Raw genomic sequence first — 18,541 nt, 5'->3', positions numbered from 1 at the left:
TTTGATTAATGCTAATACTGTCTCTAATATATGTGTTCTACATTTATTATACACATGAGATTCTAAGATAATTCCCCTACATTTAATATTTGTTGCCTAGAGTGTAGCAATTTTTACACACGTAATTTCCTATGATTTGCCAATATATTTCATAGGCTTGATTATCTCAATATATTATAATCACATAGAATCTACATTTAATTTCTAATTCTATAATCTTTAATGTTGTAATTAATCAACTGGTGATGAACCAGCACCAGTCATTTTCCTAGATACAGTATATATTAATTTCTAGTAATACCCCCCAATGTTGAGTTTGAGGATTTTAACTTTTAATTAATTATTATTACAGCCCATTTATGCTCTTCAAATAATTACCAAATAACCTATCATTCATAGGCACTGGTATTTCAGTGTCAGCTTTATAATGCATTTACTGTATATGTTTTCCCTATTTTCTCAAAAGTGGGTGGTCCTTCGAGTATTTCGAATCTTCTTAATTAAATATTTTTATATCAGAGTTAAAGTCCCCATTCCCCAACAAAAGGTGCCAAAATGATATTAGGAAGTTTTCTTTTTTCAAACAGTGGTAGACAGTTGGAACAAGTGAAGTGAGAAGGTGTGGAAGCCAAAACCGTCACTATTGGCAGTAGTTTCAAAACGTCATATGACAAAGTACTGAGAAGACGAGACACCACAAGCATAACTCTCATCCTGTAACTATACTTAGGTAATCACATAAAAATAACTATACTTAGGTAATCACATAAAAATAACTATACTTAGGTAATCACATAAAAATAAGTGCCCATAGGGTAAATGCTCATCACATTAAATTCAATATCTATAAGCATGTACTGTATGTGCATTTGTTAAGAATGTCTATAAATTCTATAGAAATAATGCAAAAATAAATGACTAAGCACAGTACTGTACTGTATACTAATTACAATTTCATTGGAGAATTTGTGCTGACTGCCTTACCGTTGCTTGCTCTAATTCCAGATGTGATAGAGTGATGAAACGCATGAAAAGTTCACATCCTGAAGACACTGATACCACAGATACATCAGTTTTGCTTAAAGCCTCTCGTGCATCTTTCATTTTTTCTAATAAGAGGGAAAAAAATTGTCATTAAATACAGTATTTTAAAGACAATATTTATAAAAATTCTTAAATGATCATTTACAAACAATTTGAAAATGGAGAGAAATAAAACCAGCGTTGAATGTAATGAAACGCCATTTTCTGGGTGAGACCCGGAGGCTTCCCGGAGCTTTACCGGCTGATATGCTAATGTCAGACTTTGGCATCAGTCATGTGTATGGAGTTCTAGGGCCTACCGGGGACCACGAGCCAGAACCTGGCCTCCTCAGAGAGGCAAGGGGAGCAATGGCCTATAGAAACCCCCGTGTGGTTGGAAGCATTCTATGTCTGCCATCGACCGGGTCAAGCATCCAGAAAGGTAAGCATTCCAAAACAAACCCCTATTCTGATGAAAATTGCTACCTAAAGCCGAACTAGTGGATAGAACTCTTCAACAGAAAACAAGGAAACTAGTATGACGTCATACGTCACCGCGCCGCTGTCTACGCAGCTCCCCCCTCCCCGGGAGGGGGAAGGGGGAGCCCCAGACCTCCCACGCCGGCTATCCACCCATCAGTTTTGAGGCTGGATGTCAAAACACTCGAAAAACGCCGACCGGAGGGAGGGAGGGTTGCCGGGGAGCCTCCGGGTCTCACCCAGAAAATGCCGTTTCATTACATTCAACGCTGGTTTTCTGGGGGAGCCCCGTCAGCTCCCCGGAGCTAACTACCCACAGAGGAAGGTCAAAGGGACAGAACCGGGAGGCGGACACCACGCACCCCCCAAGGAGGCGAGACAACCGGCAGCAAACGCCAACCCAAGGCGCCACAGCCCCGAAAATCCCGAGAACAACACGAGAACCACGAGCAGCAAGGCCCCTGCACGAACACCAAAAATCCATGCCCGAAAGACCACAAGGCCACGTCGCCCAGACGACAGCAAGAGCAGCGAAGCCACGAACGCCACAGGCATGAGGGAAGAACACAGGCAGCTTAGACGCAAGAACACGGCTGACCACCCGGGACACTATCACCCGCGAACTGGGAAGAACAGAACCGGAGCAACGCAAAACGCGCTCCGGACCCAAACGCCGTGGCACGCAAACAACAGCGAGGGCCGCCACTGAACACAAACAGACACACCCCCGGCCTGACCAACGAAGCACCAACAAACCCTGGACCCCGCCAGAATGCAGCAGCCCCACCCCGCGCCAGAAAAGATGGAGACTGCTGCCACCAAACAACCAAAACGCTAAAACCGAAGGAGCAAGAAAACTCAGCGACTCGACCCCCAGAGGCAAAGGCCCAAAGGAAAGAGCCGACGAAAAAACACACCGGAACCGAAGGGGCACTACCAACCGAGGAGAAGACAGAGCACGCTGACCAGAGACCAGGATGGTGCAGGCGGCGCACGAACAGGCTGGAGGTGAAACGACGCACAAGACAGCTGACTAATGGTGCAGAAGCAACACCAAGACCGAAAGCAAGCTGAAGCGGCTCCGCCCGCGCCGCACGAAAAGAGGCGACAGTATGTGGCAAGACGACGGCCCCCAACCCCCACCAGAAAACCAAGCCGAGAGTAAACCAAGCTAACAAGAGTAACCACCTAAGAAGGGACAGGAAAAGGAAGGACCGCCAAAATACCCCATACTGCCGCCAAGAGAAGCACGCAGGTGGGACACCTACCACGAAGCCACCCGACCACCAACCGGAGGCGAGACCGCGAGGCAGAACAAAAGCAGCCCCGACAAGGCCCCTCCGAGCCCAGGAAAAAGGCGGAGCCGCGGGAAGATCTCGGGCGCGACCACCGAAACCCAGGCGGCACAAGGAGATGGAACGTCTGCCGAACAGAAAAACTCCCCAAAGCATGCAAGCCCGCCAGGAGTTCAGAAACGACGGGTCCGACGCGAGACATCGCAAGACCCCAAAATAAAAACCAACCGGCAGGGCAAGCTAGGAAACCAAAGAAGGCAGAAGGGTCGCTGCCAGAACAGTACCCGAACCAAGGGGTACGAACAACTGCAATAGACCGAGACAAAGAAGCACATCACAGGACACAGGCTGACCAACGCCTAAGAACACACGCAGAACATCCCTGCTGCAGAGGAGGCAGGAAGAAAGAGCAGAAGCACAAAAAACCCCAGGAGAACAACCAGGGGTGGACAATCAGGCAGGGACAGAAAAACCCCCACGCAATCTCCAGGCACAAAACGGCAGCAAAGTGCCACTCCACAACCGGACACAGGAACAAGGACACGCCACCGTGAAACACGGGACCAATGCACACGTGCAGCAGCAGCAACAGGCACCACTGCAACATGCAACATGTAAATAGCAACGCCCTTCTGCAAAGGCAGAGAACGGAGCAGGCAGACCCCAGACAGGACCAACGGAGACACGACAAAACCCTGCAGGCCCAGAAACCTGCACCAGGCGACCGACGGCGGAGAAACCCCGCTCGATACCCGCTGGATGAGGTACTGGGAGCACTTTTACACCTGAAGCCCGGCCCAAGGCCAGGCTAGACCAGCCAGAGGGTGGCCCACCAGGCAGCTGCTAGGAGCAGTCCACCGGCCCACATACCCCCACAACCAGGACGGGCCGGAACTGCCATACGAAAACAGGCTAGTGCGCCCTGGAAGTCCACGGACGAACCAGCAAGAAGGCTTATGCTCGCAAGTAGGTCGTGTAACAAGCACAGACCTCTGATGGTAATACAGTGTTCCCCAAATGTGCCAATAGCACCACTGCACTCCACTGGTACTATCCCGCAAGTTCTACCAGATAGGCGGGACCCAAGAGCCAGAGCTCAAAACCTGCAAGCACAGCCAGGAGCCTTACCAGGTGAGTACAGAACCAACCCTGCAACCCCCACACCTCACAACATTAAAAAGGAGGGTCTCCTGAATGACTCCAGCATGGGTTGGACATGCACATGAGGGGGACAGGAAGGGTTGAAAAAAGGGACAGTCACTGGTGTGCGAACGGTCTCAGTCGTACAAATATACCTAAATAAAAACAGGTATATAAACAACACCGCATCCAGCGCCCGGCCAAAAGACACCAGACCGCAGAAACTCACCTGGCGAATGGTGGCACGAACTTGACACGACTCAACCGTGCCCAGAAGAACCCGGGAGCACCGCCAGGTGAAGACGCCAGAGCCGGACCCTGCCTGACCCGCAGGAGAGCAGGGAGAGGCGAAGGAGGCGGTCCACACCCATGACACAGGGAAAACCGCGGTGTCCTCCCCACAACTGGGAACCAGGACACCCCCGGCGCGAAGGGGCACATACCGCAGCCAGGGAGAAGAACGAGAGGCGAAGCACTGTAGCAAAAAGGGCGCAAAACACCAGCACTGAAACGCCCCCCGGACCAAAACAAACTCCACGGCGCATGCGCATAACACGCTGGCCGAACCGCACACCCTCCCTGCGGGAAGGCGCCAGCCAGGACTACTGCACGAGAAAAGTAGCCAGAAGAGGAAGCAAGAACAATAAAACCGGCCAAAGAAGCAAAGAGCCCAAAAAGGAACCCAACCGGGCGACAAGCAGCCCAACCGGGCGACAAGCAGCCCAACCGGGCGACAAGCAGCCCAACCGGGCGACAAGCAGCCCAACCGGGCGACAAGCAGCCCAACAGGGCGACAAGCAGCCCAACAGGGCGACAAGGACGAGGAGCCGACAGACGTTCCAATAATGTGGGAAGTAGCGAAAAACCTTCCCGTACCCTTGAGAACACAGAAACCAACACTAGACCTGAAGGCACACGAAGGCGCAGGCGCACCCGAGATCAGAAGTCATGCAGAACCCCATCGAACGGGGAAACATGACGAAAACACCGTCCCAAAAAGGGGTGGGAGGAAACATCTACCCACAGGACGGAACCAACCGACTCAAAGGCCAAGGAACCGAGCCCGGGGAGAGGCCGACGCCCAACAGCACGTACGGCGAGTGGGGAGGAAAAACCCCACTCCGCGTAACCACAAGCCCCGCCTAGAGGGGGATAAAAAAAACCCCCACGGGGTCCAACGGGCCAAGGCCCCCCCAAGTCAGCCCCTTCCCAGCCCCGGGAACCTACACGACAGGCCCCGGAGCCGAGCCGTTCCCCCAAAGCCCCGGCCGTACCAGAAAACCGGGGCAGCCGTGAAAACACTAATGAAGGGAGCCCACTGGCAGACTCGTACAACACGGCTGGAGGAACAGGCTCAAATGCCCCCGTCACTACACCGGAAGGGAAATTCCCCGAGACTGCCCGAGTCTCAACACCATCAAAAACCCCGCCCCGAACCTACAGACTGTAAGGAACCGGATGCAGGCAGGAAGGGTGATCCAGGGGGAAAGACAAGGGGGCGTGGATGGAACCGAAGCAACCAACACCCCCAAGTCCCAAAACGAACTACAACGGGGCAGCCCCGGGGCTCCTGGGGAGGAAACCACGAGAACGTTGCCACCACCAAGGCTCAAGTGCAACGCCCCTGCTGCCCGCACCCGCTTTGTTAGCACAACTGGGTAACCGAGCCACAACGAGCAACCAAACTCGCAGGACTCCGGGTCAAAGGTGTCACCGACCCCACAGGCAGCAGACGGAGGCAAAACAGAGAGTCACCCAGAGACAAAGGGTGAGAGCAGCCCTCAAACTCGCTGGAAGCGAGCGGGGGACTCTGGGGTCACATCCATCGGACCCGCGCGCCCCCAGGGGTTTCCCAGGGTCCCGAGCGTTTACTATAAGAGGACTCGCGCTCAGGTAATCCAAGCAGGGTACTGCTAACCGGCACCCAAAGCTACCAAACAACTTTCTAAGAGCTGAACCCCCGGGACGTGTACACTCACGGGGACCTAGCAGGGGTACCACCAGAAAATACTCAGAACACAAGGGACACAAGGGGCAAGAACGAAGGCAGACCCCCCCACCAGGTAGATAAACAAAAAGAAAAAGAAAACCCCACAAGAGGACAGCGTACCCAAGCGGAACAGAGCCGGCCGCTATGATTGGTAAAGACAAGCTGCACAGTACCCTGCGCCCCACCAGTGCAAAAACTGCCCCTTACTCTAAGGCGAACAAGGGAGACAGAACACCCGAGCACACAAAGAGCGGCCGAAAACCAAGCAGTAAACGGCCAAGCAGGGGCAGGACCCAAGGAACTTGTGGAAGGTGGCCCCAAGCCCCAAGGGCAGCACTTACAGGGCACCTAGGGAAGGGAACCCTAGGCGCATGCAGCCCGAGTACTGAAGAATCACTCCCAGCTCACGCACCACCTAGAAAACAGACACCACACTCTAGATACAGTGCTGAAACAACCACTGGAGCCGGAGCACATAACCATTGCGGATAGCATCAGCTGAAGAACTAATGGGTGGATAGCCGGCGTGGGAGGTCTGGGGCTCCCCCTTCCCCCTCCCGGGGAGGGGGGAGCTGCGCAGACAGCGGCGCGGTGACGTATGACGTCATACTAGTTTCCTTGTTTTCTGTTGAAGAGTTCTATCCACTAGTTCGGCTTTAGGTAGCAATTATCACCAGAATAGGGGTTTGTTTTGGAATGCTTACCTTTCTGGATGCTTGACCCGGTCGATGGCAGACATAGAATGCTTCCAACCACACGGGGGTTTCTATAGGCCATTGCTCCCCTTGCCTCTCTGAGGGGGCCAGGTTCTGGCTCGTGGTCCCCGGTAGGCCCTAGAACTCCATACACATGACTGATGCCAAAGTCTGACATTAGCATATCAGCCGGTAAAGCTCCGGGGAGCCGACGGGGCTCCCCCCAGAAAAGTGCTATATCATACAGTATTTAACAAATTTTTTTTTTCATATACTGTATTGCAAAACAACTGGTAATAAACCGAGCATTAAATATAATGAAACACCAATTTCTGGAGGAGCCCCAGTGACTCTGAAGCCATTTTGCTGAGATTGCTTTATACTAAAAGGTCATATCAGTCATGGCTGGTTCTGTTAAGTCTCCCTGAGACCAAATACAGAACCTGGCCCACTCACAGAGGTGCAGAGAGTAGGTGATGATCCACTAACGAGTCTCACAGAAAAAGGGATTCACTTAAACGATTTGTTAGTACAGATTACAACCACTAGGTAACCTCGCCCCAATTCCCCAAGTCAGTTCTGGACCTGATGAACATAACTCATGATGAAATGATGAACCTAAGAAAGGGGAAGGGGGTGGGGAAGAAACTGGCATTTCATTACATTCTGGAGAGAGCCCCTTGTGGCTTCCTGAAGCTAATCTAACCACAGAGAACAAGAAAAGGACTTGCCAGGAAGGATGAGAGGTGGCCAGCAGACAAAGAAGAGACACAACAGGATGGCTAGACTTGACCCTGCAGACAACCTGGGAAATACGAGACTTGGAACAGGGAACCAAGGAAACATGATCAACCAACATGGCATCCACTGAAACAAGTGATGGCACACAGGAAGCAGAGAAAAGCCACCACAGGACACAACAAATGATGTATCCCTGGCTGAATCAACCAAGCATCAATCACCAAAGAACCCTTCCAGAAACCTGCCAACTTGTTCTGTGCGATAAATGGAGGAGAGAGCTGCAAATGAACAAACTGCCCACCAGGGGTAAAAGAACAGAATCCCCTGCCTCCAGAGAAGCGGAGAAGAGGTGATCCAGAACACTAGTTTGAATCCCCAAATTTCTTGAAAAAAAAAAATAATAATTTGAATTCTTCTGTCAGGGATAGGATGTCTATGTATATACAGAATAAACACTTAGGCTTGCACCAAGGTCCACAAAGGTCAAACTACTGACCTTCCCCTTGATGCAACTCTCCAGCAGTTGCCTAACTCCCGAGTACCTATTTACTACTAAGTGTACAGCGCATTAGGTTAAAAGAAACATGCCCAACAATTTCTGTCCAAGCCGGGAATTGAACCTGGGATCCCAGACTGAGTTGAGAACCAAACCAACTGTACCACAAGACTATGCACATTAAAATATCCTACGAACTAAAATATCTTTGTGAAAAGCACTGGTATAAATGTACTGCAGATTAAACAGAACAAGCAGTTGATAACAGTTATGATTGGTGAACTATTATGCCAGTAGAGCCATAATGTAAAACACTCACTATGGTTGATGTCAAATTCATGCCATTTGGAAACATGCATAATTTATAAATAATTCACTGTGTCAGGGAACAGACAGCCAGTTTATACATAAAGTACATGTTAGGCTTATATTGAGGCGCCCCCTCCCCCCAAGGTTGAATTACTGACCCTCCCCGGGATGCAACCCAACAACAAGCAGCTGACTAAATCCTGTGTACCTATTTACTGCTAGGTGGACCGGGCATTAAGTGATAGGAAATAAGCCCAACCATTTCTGTTCTGCCCAGGATACAAACCAGGAATTCTCGATTGTGAGTAGGGAACAAACCAGACTGTACTACCGGGGCTCTCAATATAAGATGAACAGTAATATATATTAATATATTAGTTATTAAATCATTTATTGCATTTAAACTTGAACTATTTTAGACCAATATCATATCTTGGTCCTGGTAGTACAGTCGGATTTGTTCTCGACGCACAATTAAGAATTCCGGGTTCGAATCCCGGTTCAGGTCAGAAATGGTTGGGCACATTTCCTTTCACCTAATGCCTCTGTTCACCTAGCCGGGAGTAGGTATTCAGGAGTTAGTCAGCTTGTTGTGGGGTTGCATCCTGGGCGGGGCCAGCAACTCAGCCTTGTAGAGGGGGAATAACCTCGATAAAAGCCAAACGTGTATGAATAAACACTCGGCTTTCTGTTCCCCGACACAGTGAATTATCATCATCTTCCTTACACCTTCAGCTGAAAAACCATTATCAACATTATGATCAAATATATATTCTCAAAGCTACCATTACAATACATTTACCAACATACATAATACTGTACACATAATTTACCAATAAACTCCTGTAATGTTGTTGAATCATCCAGTCTTAATGATTCCATTAGAGCCTTCATGGCTGCAATAGCTGGAGACATGTCTTCATCGCTGTCAATTTGCTTCAAGAAGAAGGTTGATATGTCTGTTAAAAATTAATATTGAATTAATCATGTATTACATATTATGACTGGAAAGGGCATTAGCTACTGTATTGTATTGTTCAACTGTGTGAGGGGGTTGGGGGAAGTGGGATGGGTGAGAGGTGGGGAAAATTGCAGGAGGGGTGATGAGGGGAGAAGTGGGAAGGGAGAGGGGAGGGAAGTAGGAGGGGTGAAGGGAGGGAAGTAGCAGTGGAAAGAGGTGAGGAACGTGGCATTGGTAGGGCTGAGAAGTGGGAAGTGGCAGGGGTAAAGGGTGAGGGAAGAACTCACCTAGTGAGAGGGATGAGGGGGGGAAGAACCCACCTAGTGAGAGGGATGAGGGGGGAAGAACTCACCTAGTGAGAGGGATGATGGGGGGGGAAGAACTCCCCTAGTGAGAGGGATGAGGGGGGGGGGAGAACTCACCTAGTGAGAGGGATGAGGGGGGGGGAAGAACTCACCTAGTGAGAGGGATGATGGGGGGGGGGAAGAACTCACCTAGTGAGAGGGATGAGGGGGGGGGAAGAACTCACCTAGTGAGAGGGATGAGGGGGGGGGGGGGGGAAGAACTCGCCTAGTGAGAGGGATGAGGGGGGGGAAGAACTCCCCTAGTGAGAGGGATGAGGGGGGAAGAACTCACCTAGTGAGAGGGATGAGGGGGGGGGGGGAAGAACTCAGCTAGTGAGAGGGATGAGGGGGGGGGGGGAAGAACTCGCCTAGTGAGAGGGATGAGGGGGGGGGGGAAGAACTCACCTAGTGAGAGGGTTGAGGGGGGGGGGAAGAACTCACCTAGTGAGAGGGATGAGGGGGAATGAACTCACCTAGTGAGAGGGATGAGGGGGGAAAAACTCACCTAGTGAGAGATGAGGGGGGGAAAGAAGCAGGGGGAAAGAAGATGGGGGAAGTATCGGGGGAAAAAAAGAGGCGGGGAGGAATGGCAGGGAAGAGAGGAAGGAGGAAGTGGCAGGGGTGAGAGGAAGGGTAAGTGGTACAGTAGGAGTGATAGGAGGACGAGGAGGAGGACATTACTGAGGTGAGGGGAAGGAAGAAGTACTAGATGTGAGAGAAGGAGAAGTAGCAGATGTGAAGGGGAGGAGTAGGTGGCAGGTGCTAGGGGGGGGGGGGGAGTGGCAGGTGTTGGGGAGGGGGGGAGTGGCAGGTGTTGGGGAGGGGGGGAGTGGCAGGTGTTGGGGAGGGGGGGAATGGCAGGTGTTAGGGAGGGGGGAGTGGCAGGTGTTAGGGAGGGGGGGAAGTGGCAGGTGTTAGGGAGGGGGGGAAGTGGCAAGTGTTAAGGAGGGGGGGGAAGTGGCAGGTGTTAGGGAGGGGGGGAAGTGGCAGGTGTTAGGGAGGGGGGGAAGTGGCAGGTGTTAGGGAGGGGGGGAAGTGGCAGGTGTTAGGGAGAGGGGGAAGTGGCAGGTGTTAGGGAGGGGGGGGGGGAAGTGGCAGGTGTTAGGGAGGGGGGGGGAAGTGGCAGGTGTTAGGGAGGGGGGGAAGTGGCAGGTGTTAGGGAGGGGGGGAAGTGGCAGGTGTTAGGGAGGGGGGGAAGTGGCAGGTGTTAGGGAGGGGGGGGGAAGTGGCAGGTGTTAGGGAGGGGGGGAAGTGGCAGGTGTTAGGGAGGGGGGGAAGTGGCAAGTGTTAGGGAGGGGGGGAAGTGGCAAGTGTTAGGGAGGGGGGGGGGAAGTGGCAAGTGTTAGGGAGGGGGGGGGGAAGTGGCAAGTGTTAGGGAGTGGGGGAAGTGGCAAGTGTTAGGGAGGGGGGAAGTGGCAAGTGGCAGGTGTTAGGGAGGGGGAGAAGTGGCAGGTGTTAGGGAGGGGGAGAAGTGGCAGGTGTTAGGGAGGGGGGGAAGTGGCAGGTGTTAGGGAGGGGGGGAAGTGGCAGGTGTTAAGGAGGGGGGGGGAAGTGGCAGGTGTTAAGGAGGGGGGGAAGTGGCAGGTGTTAAGGAGGGGGGGAAGTGGCAGGTATTAGAGAGGGGAGGAAATGGCAGGTGTTAAAGAGGGGGGAAATTATCTTGAGACGAGATGATTTCAGGGCTTAGTGTCCCCGCGGCCCGGTCCTCGACCAGGCCTCCACCCCCAGGAAGCAGGCCGTGACAGCTGACTAACTCCCAGGTACCTATTTACTGCTAGGTAACAGGGGCATCAGGGTGAAAGAAACTCTGCCCATTGTTTCTCGCCAGCGCCCGGGATCGAACCCGGGACCACAGGATCACGCGTCCAGTGTTCTGTCCACTCAGCCACCGGCTCCCAGGTGGTAGGTATTTTTTTTTCTTTTTATTGTTAAAACAAAGTAAAACAGCGTACATGCAACCATATAAACAGTAAAGCATAGAATTACAAAGAACATTGAAAGACATAAAATAACACAGAGCAACATAACAGAAAAGGGAAAACAAAGAACAAAAAAAAACCAGCGTTGAATGTAATGAAACGCCATTTTCTGGGTGAGTCCCGGAGGCTCCCCGGAGCTATCCCAGGCTGATATGCTAATGTCAGACTTTGGCATCAGTCATGTGTATGGAGTTCTTAGGCCTACCGGGGACCACGGCCAGAACCGGGCCCCCTCAGAGAGGCAAGGGGAGCAATGGCCTATAGAAGCCCCCGTGTAGTTGGAAGCATTCTATGTCTGCCATCGACCGGAACAGGCACCCAGAAAGGTAAGCGCCCCAAAACAAACCCCTATTCTGGTTAAAATTGCTACCTAATACCGAACTAGTGGATAGAACTCCCCAACCGAAAACAAGCAAATTAGTGTGACGTCACACACTGCCGCGCCGCTGTCTGCGCAGCTCCCCCCTCCCCGGGAGGGGGAAGGGGGAGCCCCAGACCCCCCGCGCCGGCTACCCACACCTCAGTTCTTGAGGCTGGATGTCAAAAACGCGAAAAACCGCCGACCGGAGGGAGGGAGGGATGCCGGGGAGCCTCCGGGACTCACCCAGAAAATGGCGTTTCATTACATTCAACGCTGGTTTTCTGGGGAGAGCCCCGTCGGCTCCCCGGAGCTAACTACCCACAGACAGAAAAAGAGGGACTTACCCGGGAGGCGGTCGTCGCTCACCCCTCAACTCGAAGCCGAGACAACTGGCTGCAACCGCCGACCCAAAGCAACACAGGCCCGACGAGGGCCAGGGACATTCACAAGGTAACGAGCAGCCAGGACCCTGTTCGACCGCCAAAATCCCCGCGCCCGAATATCAGACCAAGACATATTCCCAAAGACGGCAGCAAGAGCCGCGAACTTACGAACGTCATGGGCACGGGGATAGACCGCAGGCTGGCTAGACCTAATAACCCTGCGGACGACCTGAGAGACCCGAACCCGCGAACAGGGAAGAAGGGAAACCGGATCAACCCACAGCGCGTCCCCGGACACAGAAGCCGTGGCGCGCAAATAACGGCGAAGCGCCGCAACCGGACACAAAACATGATGCACCCCCGGCCTGACCAACCAAGCATCAACCACCCATGGACCCCTCCGGAACGCAGCAGTCTCATTCTTCGCCAGAAAAGAAGGAGACGGCTGCAAACGAACAAAACTATCACCACGACCAAAAGAGCAGAAACCCCTGCGCCGGAGGAGAGCATGAAGCTCCCCTACCCGACCCCCAGAGGCCAAAGCCAACAAGAAAAGTGCCTTGGAAAAACAATCCTGGACCGAAGGGGCCACAACGAAACGAGGAGATGAAAGGAAAGCGAGCACTCTGTCCAAAGACCAGGACGGCTCAGGCGACGCATGAGCAGGCCGGAGGTGAAACAATGCACGAGACAGCTTGCGAAACGGCGCAGACGTAACATCGATACCGAAAGCAAGCTGAAGCGGCTCCGCCAGCGCCGCACGATACGAAGCGACAGTGTTAGGCATAAGATGACGGTCCTGAAACAACCACGAGAGGAAGGACAAGACCACCCGAACAGACAAGGAGCTAACACGACGAAGACGCAAAAAGAAACGGAAGGACCGCCAGGAAACTTCATACTGCCGCCGGGAAGAAGCCCTCAGGTGGGACACCAACAAGGAGGCCACCTGATCACCATAGAGATGATGATAGACTCGAGTCAAAAAAACCATACGCGAAGACTCGAGGAGAAGATCGAACCAGCTACGTGACGTACCGGCCCGATCTGCTGAAAGAGGCGGAGCCGCGGGAAAACCCTCGGGTTCGGACACCGAGCAACCAGCGCCTGAAACCAAGGCTGGGCCGGCCACCAAGGGGCCAAAAGGACAACTCTCCCCTGGTAAGTCTCTAAGCGAGTCAGGACCTGGAGCAACAGCCGAACTGGGGGAAAGAGGTACAGGAACCCCCACCTCGACCAGTCGAGCCGAAAGGCATCGACCCCGACGGCCTCGCAATCGGGGAAGGGCGCCGCATAAACGGGAAGACGCCGCGACCACGCCGACGCGAAGAGGTCCACCTCGGGGCGCCCGAACGTCTGGCAAAGCCAACGGAAGGACTCGTCGTCGACCGTCCACTCCGTGGAGAGGGGAACGAAGCGAGACAGGGCGTCGGCCAAGACGTTGGACACGCCCCGTACGTGAACCGCCAGGAGAGCCAAACCCCGAGAACTCAGCAGACGAGTCACCCGAAGCGACCAACCCCAAAGAGACAAGGACCGCATCGAACCCCCGCGGTTCAGGCAATGAACCACCGGAGAGCAGTCCGAATGGAGCCGAATCGTCGATCCGCGGGCCACCCGAATCCTCCCCAGAGCAAACCACACTGCCGCGAACTCCCGCACCGTACTGTGAGCTCGACGGAAGGACGGATCCCAACGCCCCTGGCCGGCCTGGTGAGCACTGGTCACAAAACCCCAGCCGAGAGACGACGCATCCGTGTACACATCGAGCGAGGGCTCGGGTAGGCGCCAAGGCACTGAACCCCGAAAAACCCGAAGAGGAAGCCGGTGACGCAGCAACCGACGCAAGTCCCCCGGGGGTCGAACTCTGCGATCGCGAGAGAGGCGGAAGGGGGAACCCCGAAGGAACCAGAACAGCCGTCGAAGCCAAACCCGACCCGGCGGGTAGACCACCATCGCGAAGTTCAGGCTCCCGCACAGCCCCTCGAGCAACCGCCGGGTGACCCGAGGGCCCTCCAGAAACAGACGAAGGCGGGACCGCAGCCGCAGGAGAGACTCCGGAGGGAGAGACAAGGAGGCGGTCCGAGAGTCCCACACGAGACCCAGCCAAGTCCGAACCTGAGAGGGAACCAGATGGGACTTCCTCCAGTTCACCAAGAACCCGAACCCGGCGAGCTGGGAAAGAACCAAATCCCTGGCTAGCAAGCAAGCTGACTGGCTGGGAGCCCAAACCAGCCAGTCGTCGAGGTAGGCCAACACCCGAACACCTAGGAGACGCAAACGAGCCACCACAACCCGTGTAAGGCGTGTGAACACGCGAGGAGCCAGGTTCAACCCGAACGGGAGACAACGAAAGCGGTAACTCAGACGCCCCACTACAAAACCGAGCCAGTCCCTGAACCGCGGATGAATCGGGACATGCCAATAAGCGTCCCGGAGGTCCAGGGACACCATCCAAGCACCCGGCTCCAAGAGGAGCCGAACCTGAGACAGCGTAGTCATCCGAAAGGAGGGGCAATGAACCCAGGGGTTCAGACGGGACAAGTCCAGAATGAACCGCAGGTCCGCGCAGTCCCGTTTCGGAACCGGAAACAGACGGGAAACCCATCTGAGGGACGACGTCGTTTCGACGACGCCCAAGCGTACCCACTCCAAGACGACTCGACAGAGCGCAGGGGAAGAAGCCTGCCCCGCCAGCCCCGACCCCCCAAAGGGGGGAGGGGCCACCCAACGCCACCGCAGGCCGCGAGACACGACCCGAAAGGCCCACGAATCGTGGGACCAGGCGCGGGCGAACAGCGCAAGCCGCCCCCCCATCGCCCCGTCAAAGGGGCAAACCGCGAAAGGGCCGGCGACCCTTACGAGACCCAGAACCCCGCACAGCGCGAACACCGCGCCGACCAGACGAGGGAGGGTCCGCAGGAGGAGCCAACCCCAAACCTGACACCAGAGGCCTACCACGACGAGAGGAACCCCGAGCCCTGGCACGACCTTTCCGGGAAGACCCACCCCGGGACCCCCGGAAAACCAACAAGTCCGACATCGGACGACAAGCCGCCGACGCAGCCTGAATAAACTGCGCCACGGCCGACTCCCCAAACAGGAGAGGACAAAAAGGTGAAGAACGCCTAAGAGCCAGAGCCCAAGCAGATTCCACGGAGGAACCCAGCACCGCCTGCCGACACGCGAGACGGGAAGCATAGAACAGGGAAACCGCATCCCGCAAAATCGGCGTGAACAGCTTCAACAAGGCAGCCGACGAACGCGCAGCCGAGGACAAGGTGCCGGACCCCGGGACGGACCCAAGCGTCCCCACATCCTCCACGAGCCAATCCGAAGACAGCTCCAGGAGGGAAAAGAACCGCAAGGCCGAACACAAAAGGCCCCGAGCGCGCAAGTCCTCCGCCACGAGCGCCGCCGAAAGGGAGGGAACCTGCACATGGAGCTGAATAACGCCCACATCGCGGGGAAGGGCAGGGGCAAACAAGCACTCATTCAGGTACTCAAGTTCACCCCCCAGGAAAACCTGAAGCACCGTGGAAGCTTCCCGCCACTCCAGCGTGCGGGAACGACAGAAGGAATGCCAGGAATCCAGACCAAACAAGGGGCAGTCTGCTAGCCAGGATGACTCCGGAACCTCGTAACGGAGCCAGAAAGGGAACGAAGTCCCAAACCTGAACGTGGACGGATCCATTTCCGAGGCATAATCCGGGTCACGCAGGAGGTAAGCAGCAAAGGCCGCTCGCACCACACCAGGTTGGATGCGATAAGCCGAAAACCTCCGGAAGGACGGAACCGACGTACCCGGGGGAACACGGAACCGTACCCGGGGAGGGGCCGACACCAAATCCAACTCGTACGCAGAGGGGGGGAAAGAAAACCCCACTCCTTGTAACAATAAGCCCCGCTCAGTGGGAAGAAAAACCCAGGCGGGGTCCAGCGGGGCCCAAGGCCCCCAAGTCAGCCCCTCCCCAGCCTCGAGGTCCGTCACCACAGGACCCGAGGCCGAGTCCTCTCCCCAAGCCCCGACCCCACAAGACAAGGACGGAGCAGCCGGAAAAGCTGGAGGAAGGGGGGCCCACTGGTCAGACCCTGAAGCTTCGGCCGGGAGACAAGACTCGAATGCCTCTGCCGCCCCCCCGGAAGGGGCAACCCCCGAAGCTGCCCGAGTCTCGAGATCAAGTAACCCCTGCTCCGACCCCGAAACCCTCAGACGCTTCGGGGCCGGAAGCAGGGGCGGGGGACCAGAACGAACAGAAGGGGAAGGACGAGGAGGTGCGGACTGAACCAGGATCGAAGCGACCCCCACCCCCAAGTCCGGGTCTCGAAAAGCAAAGCGGGGCAGCCCCGGGGCATCCGGGGAAGCAACCAACCGAGCGCGTTGCAACAGACGAAACCTAGACTGCAACGCACGTGCCGCCTGTACCCGAAGAGAATCATCAGAGGATTGGGTAAATTGAGTCACAAGCAAGCAGCAACACTCACAGGACTCAGGGTCGAAAGTATCACCGACCCAACAGGCAGCGTGGCAGAGGCAAAAACAATGAGGGTCACCCTGAGACAAGGGGACCGAGCAACCCTCAAACTCGCACACAGCGAGTGGGGACTCCGGGGTCACATCCATCGGACCCACGCGCCCCCTAGGGGATTCCCAGGGTCCTGAGCGTTTACTTTAAGAGGACTCGCGCTCAGGTAGTCCCAGGCAGGGTGCTGCAAACCGGCGCCCAAAACTACCAAGCAAACTTCTAAAGCTGAACCCCAGGGACGTGTACACTCACGGGGACCTAGCAGGGGGCGCCACCGAGGAGAACAGTGGAAGGGCAAAAACAAACTGAATAAAATGACAGAACCCCCCACCAGGCAAAAACAAAAAGAAAAACAAAACCCCGCAAGAGGACAGCGAACCCCAAGGAACAGAGCCGGCCGCGATGTCGGGAATTACAAGCTGAGCAGCACCCTGCGCCCCTACCAGTGCAAACTGCCTCTTACCTGCCGGTAACAAGGGAGAACAGAACACCCAAGAGCCCAACAGGCGGCCGAAAAACCGAAAGGTAAAACGGACCAGCAGAGGCAGACCCCGAGGAGCCTGTGGAAGGTGGCCCCAAGCCCCAAGGGCAGTACTTACAGGGCACCTAGGGAAGGCAGCCCTAGGCGCATGCAGCCCGAGTACTGAAGATAACTCCTGGCTCTCGCACCCACAAAACTAACACCACACTCAAAGCACAGTGCAGTAGCGACACCGGAGCCAGAGCACACGACCACCGCCAATAGCATCAGCCTCAAGAACTGAGGTGTGGGTAGCCGGCGCGGGGGGTCTGGGGCTCCCCCTTCCCCCTCCCGGGGAGGGGGGAGCTGCGCAGACAGCGGCGCGGCAGTGTGTGACGTCACACTAATTTGCTTGTTTTCGGTTGGGGAGTTCTATCCACTAGTTCGGTATTAGGTAGCAATTTTAACCAGAATAGGGGTTTGTTTTGGGGCGCTTACCTTTCTGGGTGCCTGTTCCGGTCGATGGCAGACATAGAATGCTTCCAACTACACGGGGGCTTCTATAGGCCATTGCTCCCCTTGCCTCTCTGAGGGGGCCCGGTTCTGGCCGTGGTCCCCGGTAGGCCTAAGAACTCCATACACATGACTGATGCCAAAGTCTGACATTAGCATATCAGCCTGGGATAGCTCCGGGGAGCCGACGGGGCTCCCCCCAGAAAAATACATAGGAAAGTACATGAACTACACATAAAAACAGCTAGTCAAAACCGTACAAGCAGTGATCCATAAAGCACAAAGAAACATGAGAACAACAGAAAGAAAACATAAAACAAAAAAAACAAATAAGCGTACAACAGAAACAAAAAAAAAAGACTCAGAATGACACGGTACAAAATAATACAAATCTAGTAACAAGCCAGCCTGAAAGGCCACACAAGCAATACTACAAGCCAAGACAGACAGGAAGTTCATAACCGAAACACGCAGGAACCGGCAAACAAGCACACACACAAACAGCCCTAGAACCAACACAAGCAACAGAACACAACACACAGCACAGCCAAAAAAAAGTGCACTCAGAACAAATACACAAACACACCGCCCAACAGGGCGAAACCAAACACGGAGACAAACCAGACATAGAACCGCAGACACGGTAAGAAAATAAACAGAGTACCCAAATAAACACAGGCGCTAACGATACTTGTCTGGAAACTCCTTGGCTGGGAAGCGCAAGCAGTACGCCTCCCAGACCAGCTGGACGTCCTCGGACACTTGTCTACCAGGAGACACACAAGGCCGAGGCATCCAATCAGGCACCCCATAAATAAATCCCTTCAACCTCGGTACCCAAATAG

At 54.5% G+C, this 18,541-nt stretch overlaps 1 protein-coding gene across 3 annotated transcripts in view; it reads right to left on the bottom strand.

The window, feature by feature from the left end:
* Positions 1-18,541, bottom strand: part of eIF2Balpha (eukaryotic translation initiation factor 2B subunit alpha) — a 52,456-nt gene that overhangs the window by 21,002 nt on the left and 12,913 nt on the right. For all 3 annotated transcript variants that reach the window (XM_069324407.1, XM_069324415.1, XM_069324400.1), the window contains 2 exons: positions 9,003-9,128; positions 985-1,109 (listed from right to left, as the gene is read on the bottom strand). In XM_069324407.1, coding sequence (XP_069180508.1) covers positions 985-1,109; positions 9,003-9,084 — 207 coding nt within the window. In that variant the 5' untranslated portion in view covers positions 9,085-9,128. The remainder of the gene's footprint in view (positions 1-984; positions 1,110-9,002; positions 9,129-18,541) is intronic.

The sequence above is a fragment of the Procambarus clarkii genome, chromosome 2, assembly GCF_040958095.1.
Source record: "Procambarus clarkii isolate CNS0578487 chromosome 2, FALCON_Pclarkii_2.0, whole genome shotgun sequence".
Taxonomy (NCBI): domain Eukaryota; kingdom Metazoa; phylum Arthropoda; class Malacostraca; order Decapoda; family Cambaridae; genus Procambarus; species Procambarus clarkii.
This window is presented reverse-complemented; position numbering and strand designations above follow the sequence as displayed.